The sequence below is a fragment of the Lucilia sericata genome, unplaced genomic scaffold (assembly GCF_015586225.1).
Source record: "Lucilia sericata isolate MDLA Ls3-8-SP2 unplaced genomic scaffold, ASM1558622v1 Contig000097F_arrow, whole genome shotgun sequence".
Classification (NCBI taxonomy): Eukaryota; Metazoa; Arthropoda; class Insecta; order Diptera; family Calliphoridae; genus Lucilia; species Lucilia sericata.
The window spans coordinates 292,377-312,772 of record NW_023994129.1 but is presented as its reverse complement, the minus strand read 5'-3'; the positions used below and the strand labels follow the sequence as shown (position 1 = coordinate 312,772).

At 29.9% G+C, this 20,396-nt stretch overlaps 3 protein-coding genes across 3 annotated transcripts; 2 read left to right on the top strand and 1 right to left on the bottom strand.

Moving 5' to 3' along the window:
* Positions 1-581: 581 nt before the first annotated feature.
* LOC119599952 lies at positions 582-4,771 on the bottom strand. Its single transcript, XM_037949909.1, has 2 exons — positions 4,373-4,771; positions 582-4,208 (listed from the first exon to the last, which is right to left on the bottom strand). Exons 1-2 carry the CDS (start codon positions 4,517-4,519, stop codon positions 1,437-1,439), a joined length of 2,919 nt encoding a protein of 972 aa, XP_037805837.1. The 5' UTR covers positions 4,520-4,771; the 3' UTR covers positions 582-1,436.
* Positions 4,772-5,065: 294 nt separating this feature from the next.
* Positions 5,066-9,990, top strand: LOC119599944 (nuclear pore complex protein Nup160 homolog). The gene is made up of 7 exons (XM_037949895.1): positions 5,066-5,264; positions 5,330-5,782; positions 5,843-6,032; positions 6,125-6,309; positions 6,372-6,784; positions 6,840-8,772; positions 8,832-9,990. The coding sequence occupies exons 1-7, from the start codon at positions 5,186-5,188 to the stop codon at positions 9,890-9,892; spliced, it is 4,314 nt and encodes a 1,437-aa protein (XP_037805823.1). The 5' UTR covers positions 5,066-5,185; the 3' UTR covers positions 9,893-9,990.
* Positions 9,991-10,373: 383 nt separating this feature from the next.
* On the top strand, positions 10,374-15,725 carry LOC119599949 (exportin-6). Its single transcript, XM_037949903.1, has 11 exons — positions 10,374-10,720; positions 10,823-11,340; positions 11,843-11,995; positions 12,088-12,470; positions 12,551-12,744; positions 12,822-13,237; positions 13,294-13,849; positions 13,912-14,081; positions 14,154-14,363; positions 14,430-14,883; positions 15,354-15,725. Exons 1-11 carry the CDS (start codon positions 10,718-10,720, stop codon positions 15,426-15,428), a joined length of 3,132 nt encoding a protein of 1,043 aa, XP_037805831.1. The 5' UTR covers positions 10,374-10,717; the 3' UTR covers positions 15,429-15,725.
* The last annotated feature ends 4,671 nt before the right edge of the window (positions 15,726-20,396 follow it).

The window sequence follows — 20,396 nt, the reverse complement described above, 5'->3', positions numbered from 1 at the left end:
CTATAAACATTTCATATTAATATCATTAACAATTTATAATAAGTGTGTAAATATATTAATTTTATTTTGCTATCTAAAACAATTTTCTTATCCTTTACATAATTCTTCCATAACAATTTTCTAAGCTGTTTTTACGTTTGGAATACAAAATCAGGCAGTTAAAAATATAGAATTTCCAAAACATTTAGAGGATATAATTTAATGCTAATAGTATTTCCTTTTAATCATAAAGGTATTTTTAGACTACAATACTGAGTATTAATACTTGTCAAAAATGTTTGTATCATAATACAATTTACTAGTCTAAATATAATTTGTAATTTGATTTTCAAAAATATTACTGATTTTTTTGGCATACGGTCGGTATTCATAAATTTTTTAAAACAATTCAAAAACTTTTTATTTTCAAACGTATTCGGTATGTATTTTATAAATACAATAAAAAACAAACAAAAATTGTAAAATACATTAAAAATAAGAACGAAAAGTGCATAAATAATTGAAAATTGGATAAAAAATATTACAAATATTATAGTGTAAACATAAAATGTATTTTTCGGATTGATTTTTTGAAAATGCGAATTATTTTCATAATATTTTTAATTTGAAGTGTGTTAATACTCAGTATTGTAGTCTGAAAATACCTTAAATAATTTTTATGAGTTTATGAAAAATTATATCTTCACCTTAATATAATAAAGACGTATTTAATTTTTTTAGTAAGGTGAACATGTTTTTTTAAACCTAAGGTTAAGATGGAAAAATTAATACATATTTATTAAAGTTATTATTTGACAAATTTAAAAATATATAGGGAATTCCACGGAAAATGAAGAATACCTTTTTTTGATAAACAAAAGTTAGATACGTCTTTTTTATATTAAGATTATGATATATGTATATGTATGTATTGGATATTTTGAAATATATTTGCAAATAATGCACATACATAAAAAAGAAAGTATTAGGTACTATTATTTTAATATGTAAATCCTATAATTTTTTATCTTTACATAACAAGTAAATAAATGTATTGTACATACATGTGTAGAAAGATTTAATTTTGAAATGCATTTTCATGTACATTAGAGTGTATAGTAAAGTCTTTTTTAATTTTTTAAATGTAACTGTAACTTTATGTCCAAAATTAGATATTCTTGACTCGCGGGGGACACTCTAATATACATACATATGTACATATTTTAAATTTATATTCGAATACTCTGTCAGATAAACGTTGTTTTAGTATTGTAAATTTTATAAACACTGTTATTTTTCTATGTCAACTAAATACAGAAATTTTAAAATCTTTATATTTTAGTGAAATTTAAATTTTATTCTATAATTTTAAATTAAATAGAATTTTTGAAAGAATGTAATATGTTGCTGGATTCCGCAGTGTTATTTAATTATTTATGTATGTACATATGCATTAATTATTTACTTATATTTTTAAAAGGTTTATATTTAATAAGAATATCAGATTTATGTGAATGTTGTTGTTTTGTGTGTTCTTCTAAGGCTTTGCCATTGGGAAGTAGATGCAAACAATAACAACATTGTAAATTTGATTGTTTAGGTATGTATAAGGCAGTATCGGTAGATTCATTATAAGTTGAATTGCTATCACTAATTCTTGATGATTCTTTTATCTTTAGTAGGTCTTTCAGCCATAGATTGTTATCTTCCAAATTGATTAAACTTTCATCACATTTCTTAGGCACTTTGTTTGCATTTAGTTGACAGCCATTATCGATTAAATTGTCTGATAATGAAGGTTTATTATCAGAGAATTTACGTTTTTGTTTGGATGCGGGAAATGTTTGTGGACATTGTTTGATATGATCAGTTGTGAGAGAGGAATTTGTGTATAGTTTATTACAAGTATTACATTCGGTATACTCGTTCTCTTTGTGTTGTTGTAAAAGATGTAAATTATACAAACGAAAACCTTTGAATTTTTTTAAACAGTAGCTACATTTATATTTTTGCAGATCAATCTGTCGTATGGGTGGTTTAACCTTTACCTTTTTTACCTGAGGTTTCTGATCTAGATCTTTCGCTTTTACTTTTGATTTTCCTCTGAGTTTTTCATTGTCTTTTGTCTTAATTTTGCTCGAATCTTTCTTGGCTTTTCTTTTGTTTAATTTTTCTCCACTTGGTATTTCTTTCGTTTCCTTATCCTTTGGTTTCAATTTAATTTTTATTTGTATTTTCTTTCTGGACTCATTTGTAACTGTCTCAGTTTTATTAATTTTTGTCATCAAAGCTGTCTTTTTAGATTTGTCTATCTTAAGAGGTTTATTCAGTTTTTCTTTTTGACTAATTTTCAGTTTGAGCTTTTGTTCGGTACTTTCGTTAGATTTTAGTATTTTCTTACTTTTTTCATGTACTTTCTCAATTTGTATTGATTTTTTATTAAGTTTAGATTTATTTCCTAGTTTTTTTGATTTATTATCTAATTGATTCTGTTTTTTTGATACAGAAAGTTTATCTTTGTTCTGAGTTTCCCCAATATCCAAACTGCTTTTGGTTACTAAAGTCGTTGACGATGAAGGAGGAATTTCATTGGGGGTAACTGCTTTAACTTTGGTCTGTTCGTTGGAGGATGCTTGATGTTTGTTAACATGCCTTAAGTGATGCAAATAGCCAGCAACTACTTTGCGGCATATTTTACATTCAAAAAAGAAAGTTTTCCTCTTAGTAAATTGAAAGATTTTTGCTGTTTTAGCCACCTCTTGCTGCCGTGCTGCATTCCAGCCGAACGCACTTACATGTACCAATTCTCTTAAATGACTTTTGTACTGCTGATATTCATGTGAACTTATGAGATGACGACATAGCGATAAATATTGTGCACCACACTTGGCTTTACATAGTGGACACTTGAGTTGTTTCATAATGGGGTCTTTGAGAGTTTTAGATTCGTTAGCATGTTTCTCTATTATATGCTCTTTGTGTTCTCTAAATATTTCATCAATGCGACCACACAGCTGACATTCATAAAATGTTGTACGTTGCATATAACGTAATCTAATGGTCATACAACTATCTTGACCAGAGCGGGGTTTTTCTGACAAAGTGTCACCATTATATTCACGGTGTTTGCGACGCATGTGATGAATTAGACGTTTGACTTGTTGAAAGCCAACTTGACACAATGTACACTTCACCCCTTGGTGAATGCGTTCGTGAACGGAGAGGCTTTCAGAGTCCGGAAATTTTATTTTACAAACTTTACAAATATGAGTATCCTGTGAAACGAATGGGGGCGTTTCAGCAATTGCAGGGGGATTGAACGATTTTTTAATCTGTACTTTCATGGGACTATCTTCTGCTTCTGAGTCACTAGAAACTAAACTTAAACTAGCTACCAAACGCAATTCTTTTTCGTCGTAACTTTTACGTTTTCTTTTTTTCATTGCTGGAGATTTGTCTTGTTCTATATCAACTTTACGGAACACGATTTCATCGTCATCTTCTTCGGCTGCTGCTGTAGATTGACGTCCTTCATTCTTACTTGGACTTTTAAAATTGGCATTCTTAATCGGTGATAATGTACCAGACCTGTGCTCAATACTTTCTGTAAATGACAATTCATTTGAAGAACTTGCTGCAGGAGTCAATAAACCACTATGGATTTCATCATTATTTTTTGGATCGTTTTCATCAACATCATCTAATTCTATGATGGCAACAATACGATGACCCTGTGAATCTATCAGGTTAGAATTTGTAAGTGGGGGTGGTGGCAGAGCTTGCGCTATTGGGGCGGGTGTGTTTTCACGTGATGTTAAAACTTCTATTACTTTTGATTCATCCCCTTCACTTCCACCGGCAGAAGACTGTGGTGGAGTATAGGGTGCATGAAATTGGTTCACAAACGGGCCATCAGCCTGTTGCAGCTCGGCCATTTGATGTCGTTGAATTTGTGTTTTCTGGTTGAACTTTTGCATAAATATGTTGAATAGCATGTCATCGTCATCCACAATAACTGGCGTGTCTGGACGTTGCGTCCTTTGAACGAAACCTCCATTTGGTATAGCATCTACAAATTGCATTGGCAGTGCTTTATTTGTGTTTTCAACTACTTCGATTTCAACATCGCTACAACTATCATGGCCACCATCATCTAAGCGGTGGAATATTTGTATGCGTTCATCACAAACATGGCAGATGTTACCCAAAGTGGGTGTAGTAAGTAGAAGCTGTTTTTGAAAAATATTAAAAGTATAAGAACAACGTTTTAGGCATGGATTTATCATACATTCTCAACGAAAAGCATTGTTAATGAAGAAAGTGTATCCAATATACATTTTGTGTATTGGTATGTGTTTTGATTTTATCGTACTAAAGCTTCAGTGATTCTTACCTTTTTCGAAGCCCTATTATTTCCTTGGCCCTGTTGTGTGGCATTGGCCAAAAGTAACTGTTTTTTATTTAATTGTCTTAACTCTTTGGTCTTATATTTTAGATTTTTTTCTGTTCGGCAAATACGGCAAAATTGTATTTTTCCCATATTGGAAAATTGTTTGGATGTGGCAAATTATTTTTTCAACACTTTAAAACTATTATCTCACTTTTTTGCAAATATCACAACTAAACTAAATAAAATAATGCAAACTATTATGAATGATTAAAGTTAGAAAATAAATATAAAAAACTTAATTTTCGTACGCTGATATTCTTTTCTCAATTGTTTATTTGCAAAATACTGATGAAAAAATAGAAAATATTAAATGACAGAGCGGTAAAAAGTCGCTTCTGTCAATCTGACAGTCGAAATCAAATTGGCAACGTCTTTGTGAACGTTTTTATAGCAACAATCTATAAAGTAGTTGTTAACGCAAAAATTTATTGTTTATAAAAATAAAATATATTAAAGATTTTTATCGTTTTAAATACAGAAAGTAAAATTCAATTTTAAATATAAATAAATGCTTGAATATTTTTTGTACAAAAATATATTCCGTACGCAATTAACAATTTTTAACGGTTTTTTGAAACACAAATTTATTTTTATCAGAACACTTCCGAGTTGTTTTTGTTTTGACATTTATAATTGAGGTTATGTTTAAAAATTTGCCGCCGCTTGTGTTTTTTTTTTGCGTCTAGCTAAATTTTATTTAGAATATTTGTGTAAATAAATAAAAAAATATTACATTCATTATCAGAAACAGGAACAATGGAAAGTTTAAGTTATCGTGAAGTAATTACAACAAATTCTTGTCAAGAAGAATGGCATGAAATAACATTGAACACTGGTAGATATATAAACAAAATTCTCACAACGTTGGTAGCCAATTCTGTTTGCTCTGTTTACTTTCAGGTGGAACGCACAGTACTTTGCAGGATATTAAAGTTGCGGAAAAAGCCGGTGGTTATTGCTATAAAAATGTTTCTTTGAATCACAATCGTAATCGCTACATTTACTGGCGTATATACCAGGACATTTTGGAACTGTCTGAAATAAGTTTAGATTTTAATCTATATCAAAACAATTTGCGCTACAAATTCACCGATTCCCCGGTCATAGCTGTTAACATAATTGAGCAAGGCAAAAATATTGTTTTGTTAGTTTGCACTGTCTGTAGTTTACATCGCATATGTTTTCCTCATCCCGACTCGCTGGCTGAGGGTTTATATGGGGGAAATGTCGGCGCCAACAGCACTACTGTGGATTTTAATGATTCGCAGTCATTTTCTATATTTAAGGATGCTAATGCAGCAGCAGCCCGAGATCCGAACAGTTTTTACGTTATTGATAATTTAGGTCCAGCAAGTAAGTGCAAAAAGTAAATTTTAATAGTTCAAAATTATTATTTTATTGTTTTTAATTTAGATAGCCACATACCTCATGCTGCTGCTAGTTTTCTATCTTCCAATGGAGAAGAGGCTTATTTTGCTTTGGCGTGCCAAAATCAATTGATGCTGTATACCATGAACTGTGCTACCGGACATACAATTGGACATCAGTTAAAAGAACATCACATTATGCCCAGACTATTTTCTAATATAAAAGGAGCATTAACGTAAGTACATACATATATTCTTGACTTTGTAGCTATGTTCTATTTAACTTTTTTGAAATACAACAATCTAAAGTTTATTTTATTAATTATAGTGGCAAAACCGATACATCCGATGCTGATCATGCTAATTCATTGGTATTTACTTGTATCAACAATCAAGTTTTACTTTTGGCTCTTTACCGTAATGATCACTTGCGAGTTTGGTCCACAATTAATATGCAAATAATTTGTGCCATTAATTGCGTACGTGAGGGTAACGAACAACGGATGCAAGGACGTAAGATAAATAATTTTTAAAATACTTGAAAAATCACTAAATAATGTGATTAAAATTTGCAGCTCAAAGTAATGCATTGCGCAAAATCAATGACATAAGCTTTTGTGCATTTCTCTCACATTCAACTGGCTCCGAGTTTGTGTGTCTTGATTTACAAATTGATGCGGGAAATAGTAGTGGATTAAGTTTACAGCGACGTAAAATAATTTCTGCACCTCAGTTGGATTTAACAGATTTTGATGTTTGCGATTCAAGAATCTGGGCGCTGTGGAGTAATGCAGAGGGTGAATTTAGTATATCGAGTTTTTCCCTTGTGCGCGGCATGGGTATCAATTGGGTTTCAGCTGCTATGGAGCCACCACCAGATCGTTATTGTCTTGGTATAGAACAGGGTATGGATCCTCGAGAAGCCTATTGTTCATATATTTTTCACCCCGGAAAATTTGAGCGCAGCGTTATAGCAAAAGCTTTGTTTGTAAGTAGCTCAAAATGTCCGATCTAATGTCCTTTTAATAATTTTCTTAATTCAGATGTTCCGCCGATCAAATGTACGTTTTGAGGGCAAACACTGTACTATGACTTTATTGAAGGAACATGTTTGCCAAGCCATCGAGGATGAACTTCAGAATGAGGTTAAAGACTTTGATGTTTCCGATGACGATTATTTAGAAATATCCACAAGATTATGGGAACGTTTCTATTCATGTTGTGAGCAGTATCACATGAAGGCCTCTCAGCCCAGTGGATTATTAATTTTGGAACCCTTGGATGCAGTCTGTGTAGTGAAAAAGAATACATTTTCCCTGCTCAGACCATGCGAAACTATTGAACATTTAATGCTAGCTGGCGAGGATGTTGAAGTAGACATTGTAGTTCCTTTACATTTTCCCGACAATGAACGGGAAGGCAGAGATTTGGTAAACCTTGTGGAAATTTTGGCCCAAATCGAGAAATGGCTACCAGAAGATGTTAAAATAGACATTGATCGAAAACTGTATCAATTAGAGATGCCCAATATAGTGATAGAAAAACTAACTGAAGACCTCTTGGCAGGAGACACTGAAAAAGAACTCTTACCCTCTAATTTCTTGGTAGCAATAAGGCAAAAAATGCAGTCCATCAAGGACTTACGTACGGCAATGTCAATGCTACTTGATATTTTGCGCATGGATAATGGAAATCCCGAAACCATGCACACAAATTTTAATAACTTAAATCATACTACCAGAGCGTTTATGTCCTTGGGAGCTCTTTTTGGTAGTCAGGTTGGCCTATCTTTATTAGCCGAAACAGTACGTCAGAATGCTTTGATACGTTTTGCCATTTGCCGAAACCTTTTGCTGCTGCAACAAATTTTAATCGATACCCATTCTTTGCCGGTCGATATTTTAGAATGTTTGAGGTCCCAGTTTATGCCTGACGTACTAATATTTTTACAATCTTACTATGTCATGGTATGGATATCTGAAACTCCCGTCAATATTAATACAGCAGCAGCCATGGAGACGTCTATGCAAAGACTTAATCTTTTGCAATTAACCTCTGGTTCTGGACGTATTTATTCGAATGGTGGTAAATGCAGCTCAGCGCCTTTGCTGCAAGTATTCCTCAATGCCAAAGGACTATATACTGCTCTGGCTTTGTACGCAGATAATTTCAAAGAATTGGATAACGTTAGTTGGCAAAATACCCTAATGCCCTTATCAACAACAGTCAGCCAACTTATTTGGGCAGTATCATTTAATTTCGTATTTGGCGAATGGCTCTTTAGCACTTGCCAACATATTATAATAGCAGATTATGTGCGTCTTCTCAACAGCTGGTGTGAATGGAATATATGCTCTAGGCAATTCATTTTGGCCGTAACATTACTAGATAGTGGGGAATCTCATAAAGCTTATGACTTATTCTTGCAATCGGCTAAAGGTGTTGTTAAAGAACAATTTCTTGCTGAGAAAATTTTAAAAAACACTCCCTACGCTTCTTTAGTGGAAAACCTTTCGGACATTGAAACCGATAAATTTCAATTAAAAGTCACGAACCAGTGCATAGCTCAATACTATCTAAAAGTTATACAGCTATTCGAACAGCACAACGCTTTGGATCATATTATATCAATGGCTCAGGTGGCAATTGGATTGCTAGATAAAAATGATCCACAGTTGCCCATGTTTCAATCGATCGTGTTCAATAATCACCTTCAACTTGAACATTATGAGGAAGCATATCACTCATTGATTTACAATGCTGAATTATCGCGTCGTAAGGATTGTTTGCGACAATTGGTGATTACGTTGTTCAATCGCAAACGATATGACTTATTAATGCATTTCCCATACGTGGGCCTACACGAAGAATTTGAAAATATCGTCGAGTCAAGAGCGCGATCACAATCGATGGAGAAAAATGAAATTTATGATTTTCTGTACGCCTTTCACGTCAACAATGGCAACATGAGGAAAGGTAAGTTAAAATAGACATTATCTTGATTGTATAAACTAACGTCTTTATTATTCTTTTAGCCTCTGCTATTATGTATGAACAATCAATGCGTTACCAACTAGAAGGTGATTCCTTAGAATCGCTTAATAAACGCTTCTCATCACTTTTAGTATGTTTAAATTGTTTACATTTGATTGATGAACGTTATCGTTGGATTGCTAAACCAGTTATAGGGGATGAATATGATGTAAGTAATACTTCTAAAGACGGAATGCACGAAGACGGCGATGATGAGAAGCGCAGTGACGATCAAACAATAATAACAAAAACTCAAGTAGTAGTCCTCGAAATCAAACACATAAAAATGGAAATGTTACATACAGAAGCCCTAATAAAGTTATCGGAGCACCGCAAAGATATACATTCATTCCTTAATGCCGGACCTCAGGAATTATCAATGGTTTTGGCAAGTTGTGGTTTATTTACCGCAGCCCTTAAGCTAGCCAAGGGATTTGCGACTAGTGTTTTGCCAATATTTGATAGTTTGGCTGCGGCTTGTGTGCGTACAGCGGACGAGAATCCCACAGATGCTTGGGATTGGTTACAAGAAAATGATTTGGCAGACTTGCCACATCGGAATAAAGCCTCAGATATGGCTTGGTCTCTACTACGCAAACTAGTGGAAGATAATGAGGACGAATCATCGACCCAAATACGCAAATCGGTTGTGAACAAACTATTAAGTTTGCAAGCGTTCATACCACAATGGTTGCATAACAATTACAAATTGTCCAACTGTTCAGAACTTTTACATTTGTACGTCAGACACAATCGGCTCTTAGAAGCCGCCGAATTGGCACAAGAAATGCTTTCGGCTATGCTGGGTGCGGGAAGTGAATATTTTAGTTTTAAACATTCTATTGCAGTGACAAATCCCGAATTGTCTCTACCATTAAATTCAATAGATTTACTAATATACGGATTAAAACTAAATGGCGAAGACATTGAATATCGACAGGCTCATGCTGAACTTGAGGATAAATTGCATAAGTACATAGAGACAGCTACGAGAACTGCTCAGGATAAAATCGAGATGTCTTTTCAAATAAATCGAGAACGCCAACAACAGTGGAAATCTTAAATAATATAAATTTAATACTTTAAGGTCTATCTATGTTTTTGTTTATTTTTTGATTGTCGTTTAAAATATAAGATTTTTTCAATAAATTACAAATTTCTAAAAATTTTATATACTGTTTTTGTTAACATCCATAAGAAATTGAAAAGTTTCTAAACGATCATGACATCTATTAAAGATCTTCGAATATTCGAAAAATTTGTAAAACTTAAAAAAAAAATGTCATTAATTTTAACGAAAATCCGAAAGTTTGGAAATCAATTTTATGAATAAATTTAAATTGTAATAATTGTCATGATATTTTATTTTATTATATTAACTGAAAGTGAAAAAAATATTTAAATTTTTGCCATTTAAGGGTTAATCATAATTTTTAACATAGTTGAAGAAACTGACGAATTATATACGTTTTTAAGCCGCTGTCCACATTTTTAGTGTCAGCCGTCGCCGTTAATATTTGTTGGCGCAGGTCTTTGCTCCCAATTCGTGAAGTCGGTTTTTTTTTGTTGGAGGAGAGTTTTTCATAATTTTTTACTAGCGATTGTCAAATAAGAAATTAAGAGGAAATTTGTAATAATTTGTATTGAAAATAAATAAAAACTATAATAGTTTCAATTAAAATATCCTTATTATCATAATAATAAAAATTGTGTAAAATAATAGCCTTTTATATTGAAGACCAAAATCTAAGTCCCACACGTATATTTTGTTAAATACATACGACACAGACGACATTGTCGTCCATCACCATAAACCTTGATAGAGAGCTGTGACATATAAAAAAGTTAAAAAATAACAAAACAAAAATTTCCTTGGTGAAAACCAAAAATGGTGGGTAATAATCATATTTGGTCATAATGCATCTCCTTATGAAGTGCATTGACAAACATATATTGTTTTAAATTATTTTTTCTTTTGTATTTTTATGATTAGTCTTCCCCTTTGGCTTTGATGGACTCATTACTACGTGAATTCTATTCTACGGCCACACCTAATAACCGCAAACGGGAAATTGAATCAGAATTAATATCGTTTAAGAGTCAAGCCGAATCCTGGAAGACATGTCTCTCTGTTGTGGGAAATGGTAGCATATTTGAACAAAACCAATTTCTTTGGTTTTTCTGCACTTCCACGTTGGAGCATGCAATAACGCGTCGATGGATGCAGTTGGGTAGTGCAGATAGAGTTCATATGAGGGAAGCACTGTGGACTGCATATGTCAATTTACCCCCCAGATCACAGAAAAGACAACGAGACACATACGCTCAACTGATAGCTTTAATGGGTAAACGTGAATTTCCCGATGAAGATCCCAACTATATTATGCACTGTCTGACATTAGTAAAATCAAATTTTGTGTTGGGCATTTGTCTACTGCGTACAACATCTGAAGAAGTTGTTAGTAATCGAGAAGATGTTAGTACCGACAGAAAACAATATTTTCATTCCTGGTGAGTGTGATTTTCCACATATACATTTACAGTAATCCTCATATTCGTGAATGTTTGATAAAGCTGTTGATGGTTTATAACTGGAAATTTATTAAAGAAAAAAAAAAAAAAAAAAAACTTTTAAAAACTTTATTACAGATTTATATGTTATATGTATTTTTTGTGTCGTGTTTGTTAGTGATAATAATATGATTCTAGATTAAAATTTATTAAAAATTTTTAATATTAGCCCAATTATTTACTACCTTTTTTCGCCAACAAAATCTGAATTAACATTATCGAAATATGAAAAACTGAAAGAAAATCGATTGAAAAATTAACTATAGGATTGAAAATTCTCTTAAAAATATTGTAGTATTGATCAGATTTACAATGTTTCACTATTAATGGAAGAGAAAAATTATTTTCAAATGGTCTAGTATTTTAATACTGCAAGATTATATTTAGGTATAACAATTCCATAAAATCCTTTTTAATGTATTATTCGTCAATGTTTCTAAAGCACGTCAATGTGTATGCCTGAAGTAATGGATCTATTAACAAAATACTTACTAATAGCTGTGTGTCATATTAATGGCAAAGACATTCATTCCATATCAAATACCCTCATGGATTATAGTTTAGTAACATCGCTGCCAAATGACAATCAATTAAGGTAAATATTTGTCTATTCCTTATTATTTTCCTTCCACATACATATTGATGAAATAACAGAAAAATACTAAAAATACAACATATTTTGTGTAGTTCCTCTGTGTTGGAACTCTTAACGTGTATCCAACATTTAGTTTCCTGGATAAGGACAGATTTAATATCGGAATATTTTCTTATGTCAATTTTGGATATATCGCAATGGCGATCATCACATCAGGAGCTGTCATTGGCTGGCTTAAATGTACTGAATGAACTTTTGTATTTACAAAAATCGTTGCCATATAATGTAACTCTTATGTCTGGTATTAATGTGCTGTTGGATCAACATAATACATCTAAGCAACAGAGTGAAATGTATATAGACAAGTTTCGCGAACTTTTACGTCTGTATGCTGCTAAATATTGGCTAAAAATGTTGCAAGAATCTACAGTTTTGGATGGCTTTTTGAAATCATTATACTGCTGTACCGTGTTTCGTAAGTTGCAAAATTTTTTTAGTAAATTCCAATGGGACTTAAAAAGTTTTAATAACTGTTATCTTATCTATATTTTTTAGAAAATGGTGCATATGATTTTACAGAAAAATTGGAAATTTGGACACCCATCATTAAAGGTTTAACCATGCAAGATAAATTAAATCGTTATAATGATGTCATACATCAATTAGTATCCGAAATTATGCACCGTACACAATTTGAATATAATAAGACTGAACTGGAACTGTTGGATAATGAACTAATGGAAGATAATGTAATAAAATATTTTTAGCGTCTTTCTTTTCTTCTATACAATTTTATAATAAAAAATACTCTTTAATCTTTTTTAAGACCCAAACGGAATGGCAACAATATTTGACGCAGTGCATTGAGTGTATTGCCTTAATCGCCGAGTCTCGCCCGAATGCAGTATTTGCACAAGTATTTAGTCATTGGTCTCGGCCACATGTTTACCTCCAATCCATAGAGAATGATATAAACAGTGGCAAAAGTTTCGAGTTGTCACGTAAACTGAAGTCGCAAAATTTTGCTGAACATTTAAGAGACTTTTCCACCGTCTGTCAGGCGGTAGTAAGAATAGCTCCTTTATTGGATACGAATACAACAGCTGAGGCTGCATCAGAAGTTAACTGCCATTTAAATATATTAGCTGAGAATCTGCTTACAACATTGAAATTTTTTACTAGCAACAAACTGCATACAATAGATGTTGATGCCTCAACATTTCAGACTGATTTTGACTATTTGTAAGTGCAATGCATCGGACTCTGTTTTTTCATTAAAATTTGTGATTTTATTTCAGATATGCTCAAGTTCTTATGGCCATACGAAGTATTCTGCCATTATGCCAATCATTGAAATCGGATCAAATGCTTTTGCAACTGTTCGAATCGTTGGGTAGCATTTTTCAACCCAATACCATTATGGGATCATCACCACTCATTTATATGGCAGCCAGCCAATTGCTGTTGTGTATATCATCTGTGATACGTCCGAAATGTCTTTTGGAAATACCCACAATTGTAAATCTCATGCAATCGGGTCCTCGCCTAACGCATTTACCACGACAAGTTATTGCAAACATCTATATTAGTCTTATTAGTTACCTAGTGTTGCCTTGGAAAAATGTTGACGAACAACAACAGGACTATTCACGCCGCTGTCTGATCCTTAGGGAATATATTGAATGTTTGGCTCAAGGTTTCCTAGAGTTGGACTTGAACTCTTTAAATGCGGCCACTGCCGAAGCTAAAGTATCATCGATTTCTTTGAGTTTATTAGTTACATTTAGTTTAGTTATAGAATTCTTTAAAGACTCTCCAAACACAACAAAAGACATGTTAGCATCTACATTTAAGGTATGTCCTTTTCATTTACAAATTAATTTAAATGTTTTAAGTTTTCCTTTCCTTCTTTACAGCCCATTATAACAAAAGCACTAATGATTTATAATTCATTTGGTCACAATAGTAACGCAATTTCCATCACTGTGGCCGAGTTTAGTTTAAGTGTTTTGCGTACATTACAAAGTCAATTAGGTTCACAATTTATTAAAGAAATGATAACACTTTTCATAACAGTTAATGTTAGGTGGGTGTCAAAGAACTAAAAGAACGATCAAAAATGTAAATAATATAATTATGAACATTAATTATATTTCAGAGAACAATTAACTCTTAGTCGTGTCGTGGTGATAGAGAAAATATTACAAATGTTTCAATTAATTGTCCAACAACCGGGTAATGCATCCTTAGCTATGTTGCCTTCAATATTAGACTTCACATTTGAACACATAATGCCTCTACTGCAAGTAGAGAACAGTGTTGCCGATACCACTGACTTGACCAGTGTAGTGTATTCATTGTTTGATAGGTAAGTATTTGTAAAAAATAAATAAATAAAATGCAATGATTAAATTATTCTGTTTCTTCCCATCAGTATACTTACTTGTAAATGGCAGTATTTTTACAAGTCACACGTTCAGCCCAATGGTGTATTAGAGCAACAAAATGGCAATAATAGTAGTCCAACCATAAATCCCACTGATAATTTACATCCCGAACATTTTATGGCTATTATGAACGCTTATGGTCAAATTGTCGTTACTGGAAATGATCCAAATATAGTACGCACCGTTTTAATATCCATGCAAAATGTTCATGAGAAATGGCGTCTTTATCAACGGCCATTATTCAAGGAAAATTTATTGGCTTCTTTTCAAAGAGCTTTGATTAATGTTCTACTGTCCGGCGAAGGCGCTTTACATTTTGATCTTTTGACAAATGCTTTATTTGCCATGTCTCAAGTGGATGCTCTGAAAATGCGCGAAAGTTTTGCTAATGCCGGTTTACCCATAAATATGAAATTAATTGATGAAATTTGTTTAACTACGGTAAGTAACAATTTGTCACTTTAGTAGTTTATTTAACGAACGGACATTACTGAATTCAAAACATTTTATGAATAATTATACAACAAGACAGCAAGATTTGCAAATTTTGAAGGGCATTATTTCTATAAGGTCGTCTATACTTTATGGAATCGCACAATTATAACAAGAACAAAAGTTCGTTCCCATTTAGTGGACCAGGTAGATAATTTTATAAGTTTAAACTTGGTATAAAATCAAATTCGAAAAGTATTATAAAACAAGTTAATCTAATTGACCAGCAACGAAAATCCCTAACTCTAATAATAGAAACATATATTCATTTTGTTTTTTGGACACATCATTTTTAAAAACATTTATTTTATTTTGTATTTTCTTTTCTTTTTTGTATTTTTTGTTTCACTTGTACAATCACTTACACTTAAACTTACAATTATAAAAATCTATAATTTGTTTCTTCTCTTGTTTTTTAGGACATTCCAACATTTTCCCAGAAACTAACGCAATTGATACAAGATGCGCATTGTGTACATCTAACACAAACATAAACATAATTATCAATAACTAATAAAATAGTAATGCATATTCAATTTATGTTAAAAATAATAATAATTAATATATAAAATAAAATAATTTTCTAACTTCAATGATCATTAGCTATTGCGTTCAACGTATCAACGCCAACATTTAATCGTATATTCTATAATATGCTTAAGAATTTTTCATCATAAATATAATTTCTTCATTTCATTTAAATAATTATTATTTTTATAATGTAATGAATGTGTGTTTAGCATTTTTATAAATATTATTATAGGTACAATACATACATACATTTGTATATACATACCTATCATTTTATAAATATATACTATTTTATTTAAGTATGAATAATATGTATGTATGTAGTTTATAAAACATTAAACATTAAAATATATTTCCTATTCCTCTTTCATATTATTCTATATTTATATATTTAATTTAATTTCATTGTATAACAAAAATACTGTGTTTTAATTATTCTTTTCATTTTTTAAGTAATTATTAAAGTTTTATAATTTGTTTATTAATTTATAATTTAATTGTATTTAATCCTTGTAATTTTTCATTTTTTTTTTTTTTTCAAAAAGGTACTTGTTAAATTTTTCTTCATTTATTATTTAAAAACACTCATCAGTTTACATAATTTATTCATTTAATTATGTATTGAAATTTCAATTTTAAAAATATATTATTTTTATTTTATTTGTGTTCAAAGTATCTCTTTTTTATATATAAAATTTTATTATTTATAACTTTTAATTTGTTTGCACTATAATAGTTGTGTGCTTAAAATTTTTTATATCTGATATTTTTTTACTTTATTGTATTCATAACATTATCATTATCAATCAAATTTATAAAATTCGAGCTTATTAAACCAAATTTTTATTGAAAATATTCTTTATTTTTAAAATATTATTAGTAATAATTATATAAAAAGACGTTTTACTTTTTTGGTTTAAAAAATTACCTATAATAAAAAGCACAGTGTTTTATCAATATAAAAATATTTTTTAATAAAAATTAAGAAATTTTCATGTAATCGTAGCAAAAAGTGTTTTATTACTAAATCTTTAAAAGAAAGTGTATTAGAAAACTTACAAGGTGTGGAGTATTAAAGGCATAAACAAGACTTTGTTTGTAAAATGACATGTTTATCTGGTATGTGATGGATATCGAACGATTTAAAATCGTAGGATTTAATGGCAAATTTCGTTAAAAAAAATTTTCTATTATTTTCATAAAAAACACAGCACCTAACATTTTTAAAATTTTACATGGATAAAATGGATAAATGGATAAATTAGACTTTTTCTTTAATATTGAAATGTTTCTGTAGATAGGGCCTCTTGTTTTTATACCCTACACCACTATAGTGGGGAGGGTATTATGCGTTTGTGCTGATGTTTGTAACACCCATATAAATATTGGTCCTACACCCACTTTATAAGTATACCAATCACTTTCTGAATCGATTTAGCTATGCCCGTCTGTGTGGGCATGTAAACCTTTTGCGCACGCTACAGGTCATAATTTTCAAGATAATTTGATGAAATTTTGAACATGTTCTTCTTTTGACCCAAAGATGAAAATGATTAAAATCGGTCCATTATTTCGCCTATTTTCAACAAATTGTTAAAATATTTCTGAATTAAGGTAAAAATTAAAATTAATGCTTTATTATTAAAAAAAATATTACACATTTTTAATATAATCAGTGGTGTAGGGTGTCATAGGGTCGGCCATGGACGACTATACATTCTAACTTGTTTGTTAATAAAAACGCTAATTTTGGTCGGCGGATCATTAGAAGCTACAATAAAATAAATTTTGAATTTTTGATTAGTAAAGGCGTTTCATTCAGGTGACGATAAATTAAATAAAAAGGATGCCGAATGAAGACTGAATATTCTTCCGATTGTATATACATATATCTGAAGAATCTGAATCGAAATTAAATATATTACATTTCTTGTTCTATATCGGATTTCATCACCTCAAAAAGGAAAACAATAAATTTTATTTGATCACATCAAATATCTGGATATATTTTTTTAATATTTGAAGAATTGAAAATGTGTTTATGAATAGGAAAGTGGGTGTCCCGGTAGGCTAGTTTGTAATAAGCTATTTTTCAGTCTGGGGGTTGTGTTAATCGTCACACTGTTTGTTAAATTCGGTTAGAATAAGAGTTGTATTTTAATAAATAAAAAATATATAAATGAATAGGGAATAGATTTTGTTTTAGCTTCACCAAATTGTGAATTATTTTGGTAATTTACCAAAAAGTTTAAAATTCCATTGATTTAATTTTAAAACGTTTCTGCATAGAAAACGACATTAAAAACAAAACATTCATTAAAAACTCTTTTTCTAAGGTTTATAACAATTTAAAGTATAAAACACCTAAAAAACCCCATTATCGTATACATACAAAATATTTTCATTTAAATCTTTAGTAATAACACTTGAATCAATTACATACTGTTCAAAATTTTAAAAGGTCTTACCCTTTAGGTTATATATTTTAACAAAATTTTTATCTAACTAATATTATAAAATGTTTTTGTTGAAGGTACATATTTAATAAAATATTTGTTTTTGTTTTAATCTAAGTATAATCTAATAATTTAGTACATCATAGTATTATTAACAATTACACAACGTGACACAGTTAACTAATATTTTTTTTTGCATTTGCCAAGTGTTTAAATTTGTTCTAAAATTGTTTACTAATGTTATGTCAGTATAAAACACACAAAAATAAATAAATATATTTTTTTATTTAATTAATTATAACTATTTTAATATCATTATCATAATTTTATAAAAGCATTATTTATTAATGTTAAGTTTAGCATATAAAAGTTTATTTTGTTTTTTTTTTTCTAATATTAAAAATGTATTCATTCAAGTTTTCGGGTGACAATGGGAATTTTAATAAGAGAAATGCTTTTAGCTTCCCTATACAATAACTATTTGTATGTTGTGTGTGTGTGCATATTATTCTTTTTTTAACATTGATTTATAAAATTTAATTATGATTAGCATTTTCCAAAATATTTTTTATTCTAAAAATTTAAATTATATTTCAACATACAATTTATTACTTGTTATAACTATAATAAATATTTTTTTTTTATAAAAATTAAATTTGTTTATATACATACATATGTATGCATAAACATTTTATATATTTTTTTTTTGTTTTGTTCTCCACTTTGCGTTGGTCTAGTTTCATCAAATTTCTTTATTTTTTTTTTTTATTTTTTTTTCTAAAACACATTTTTTATTGTCGATTATGTTTTTTTTTGTTTTATTTTAATATATGTTTGCACGTTTTTTAATTCCTTTTTATTTGTTAATGTGTATTAACAAAATATAGAACGTTTTTATTTAATTTTGGATGCTTTATTTACCAACCTGATTAACTAAATTTTCTATTTTTTTTTATTATAATGATGACAAAGCACTTTATTTTCTCTATAATATATCCAGGGACTACAATCAAGAATATTTTTATTTTATCATATCATATCATTAGATTTTTTATGATATTGGTTTGATTCACAACTGGGAAAGAATGAATTCTATTTTGAATTGATTCCCCTAAATGTTTTAATTATAAAACTCATGTATAAAACTAAACTTTCATTCAATCAAGTTCAAATTGAAATTCAATTAAAAATAGATTGCATTGAAACAAAATTTTTATCATACAGATGGTATTTAAAAATCAATAAGACTGATTTAAATTCCACTTGTAAGAGATAGAATGAGAACAAAATTAATTTAATCTTTGATTCGCCGGGTAAGATTCCAAGACCAGTTTGGTATGAAAATCTGCACCATCCTTTTTTTTTTCTTTAAATGTTTAACAAACTTATCGCTTTTGACAATAAACCGTTATTGGCATACATATGTGACTCCCTGTATGTATCAGACGACAATTAAATGTATTTTTTAGAATCGTTCCATTCAAAATTTTGTTGTTTTGTGAATTATTCCATTTTTGACGTATATTGATAATTTTTGAAGAGAAATGGAAAAATAGTTTTCGAAAGATATCCTTTTTAGCATGTATTGACATCAAATTCTAAAAAATAACTTAATTTTCTTTGGAAATAACAATTTACAGTTGCTGTGTACTCAAAATTACGCTCTAAATAGAGAAAAATGTAAAAAAAAAAATTGAGACACCGGTGTACCGTATACGTGAAAGAGTTAAATGCTATTAGAACCTCAATTGCATAAAAATTAAAAATTATAGTCCCTCGATATTCGTACAAAATAACTTTGTCCTACAGGGGAGAGTATAGTTTTACTTAAAAAACTGTGTATTGTCTTTAAGTTAATCTATATGGTATGGGAGGCATCCGTGCATGTAAGTATATTTACCAAGTCTAAATAAACATTTTAATTAATTCAAAATAGAAAGAAAAAAATAAATCAAGTAACAAATTAATATATTCCCAATGATTTAAACGAATAGTATGTATCAATTTTTTACAAAAAATAAATTATCTAAAGGGAAACTAAAAACTTACCAACATGTATGTACGTTTGTGTATTACTATTTAATGATTGCGATTGTGGCGATATATTGAAAACGAATTTTGGATTAAAAAAGAATATCCTTGAGTAGGTATATACATGTAATTAGCAATAATAAAACAAGTATTAACACCAATTGTATGTTCTCAAATCCAAATACTTTTCGTAACTGTAAAAAATAAAAAAGTATTAAGTACAAAGTATAAACTTATAATTATAATAGTATAACAAATAAAAAACAAGAAATGTTACCTGTCTGCACTTATTGGAAGACCGGTAATAAACAGAACTGAAAATAATAACTCAAAATGTAAAATAAAATTTAAAGATATACATACATACATATGTACAGTATTGTTCGAAACCTAAGCAACTATTTTTGGCATTGTATACAAAGTTTTAATTGATTTATTCAAAAT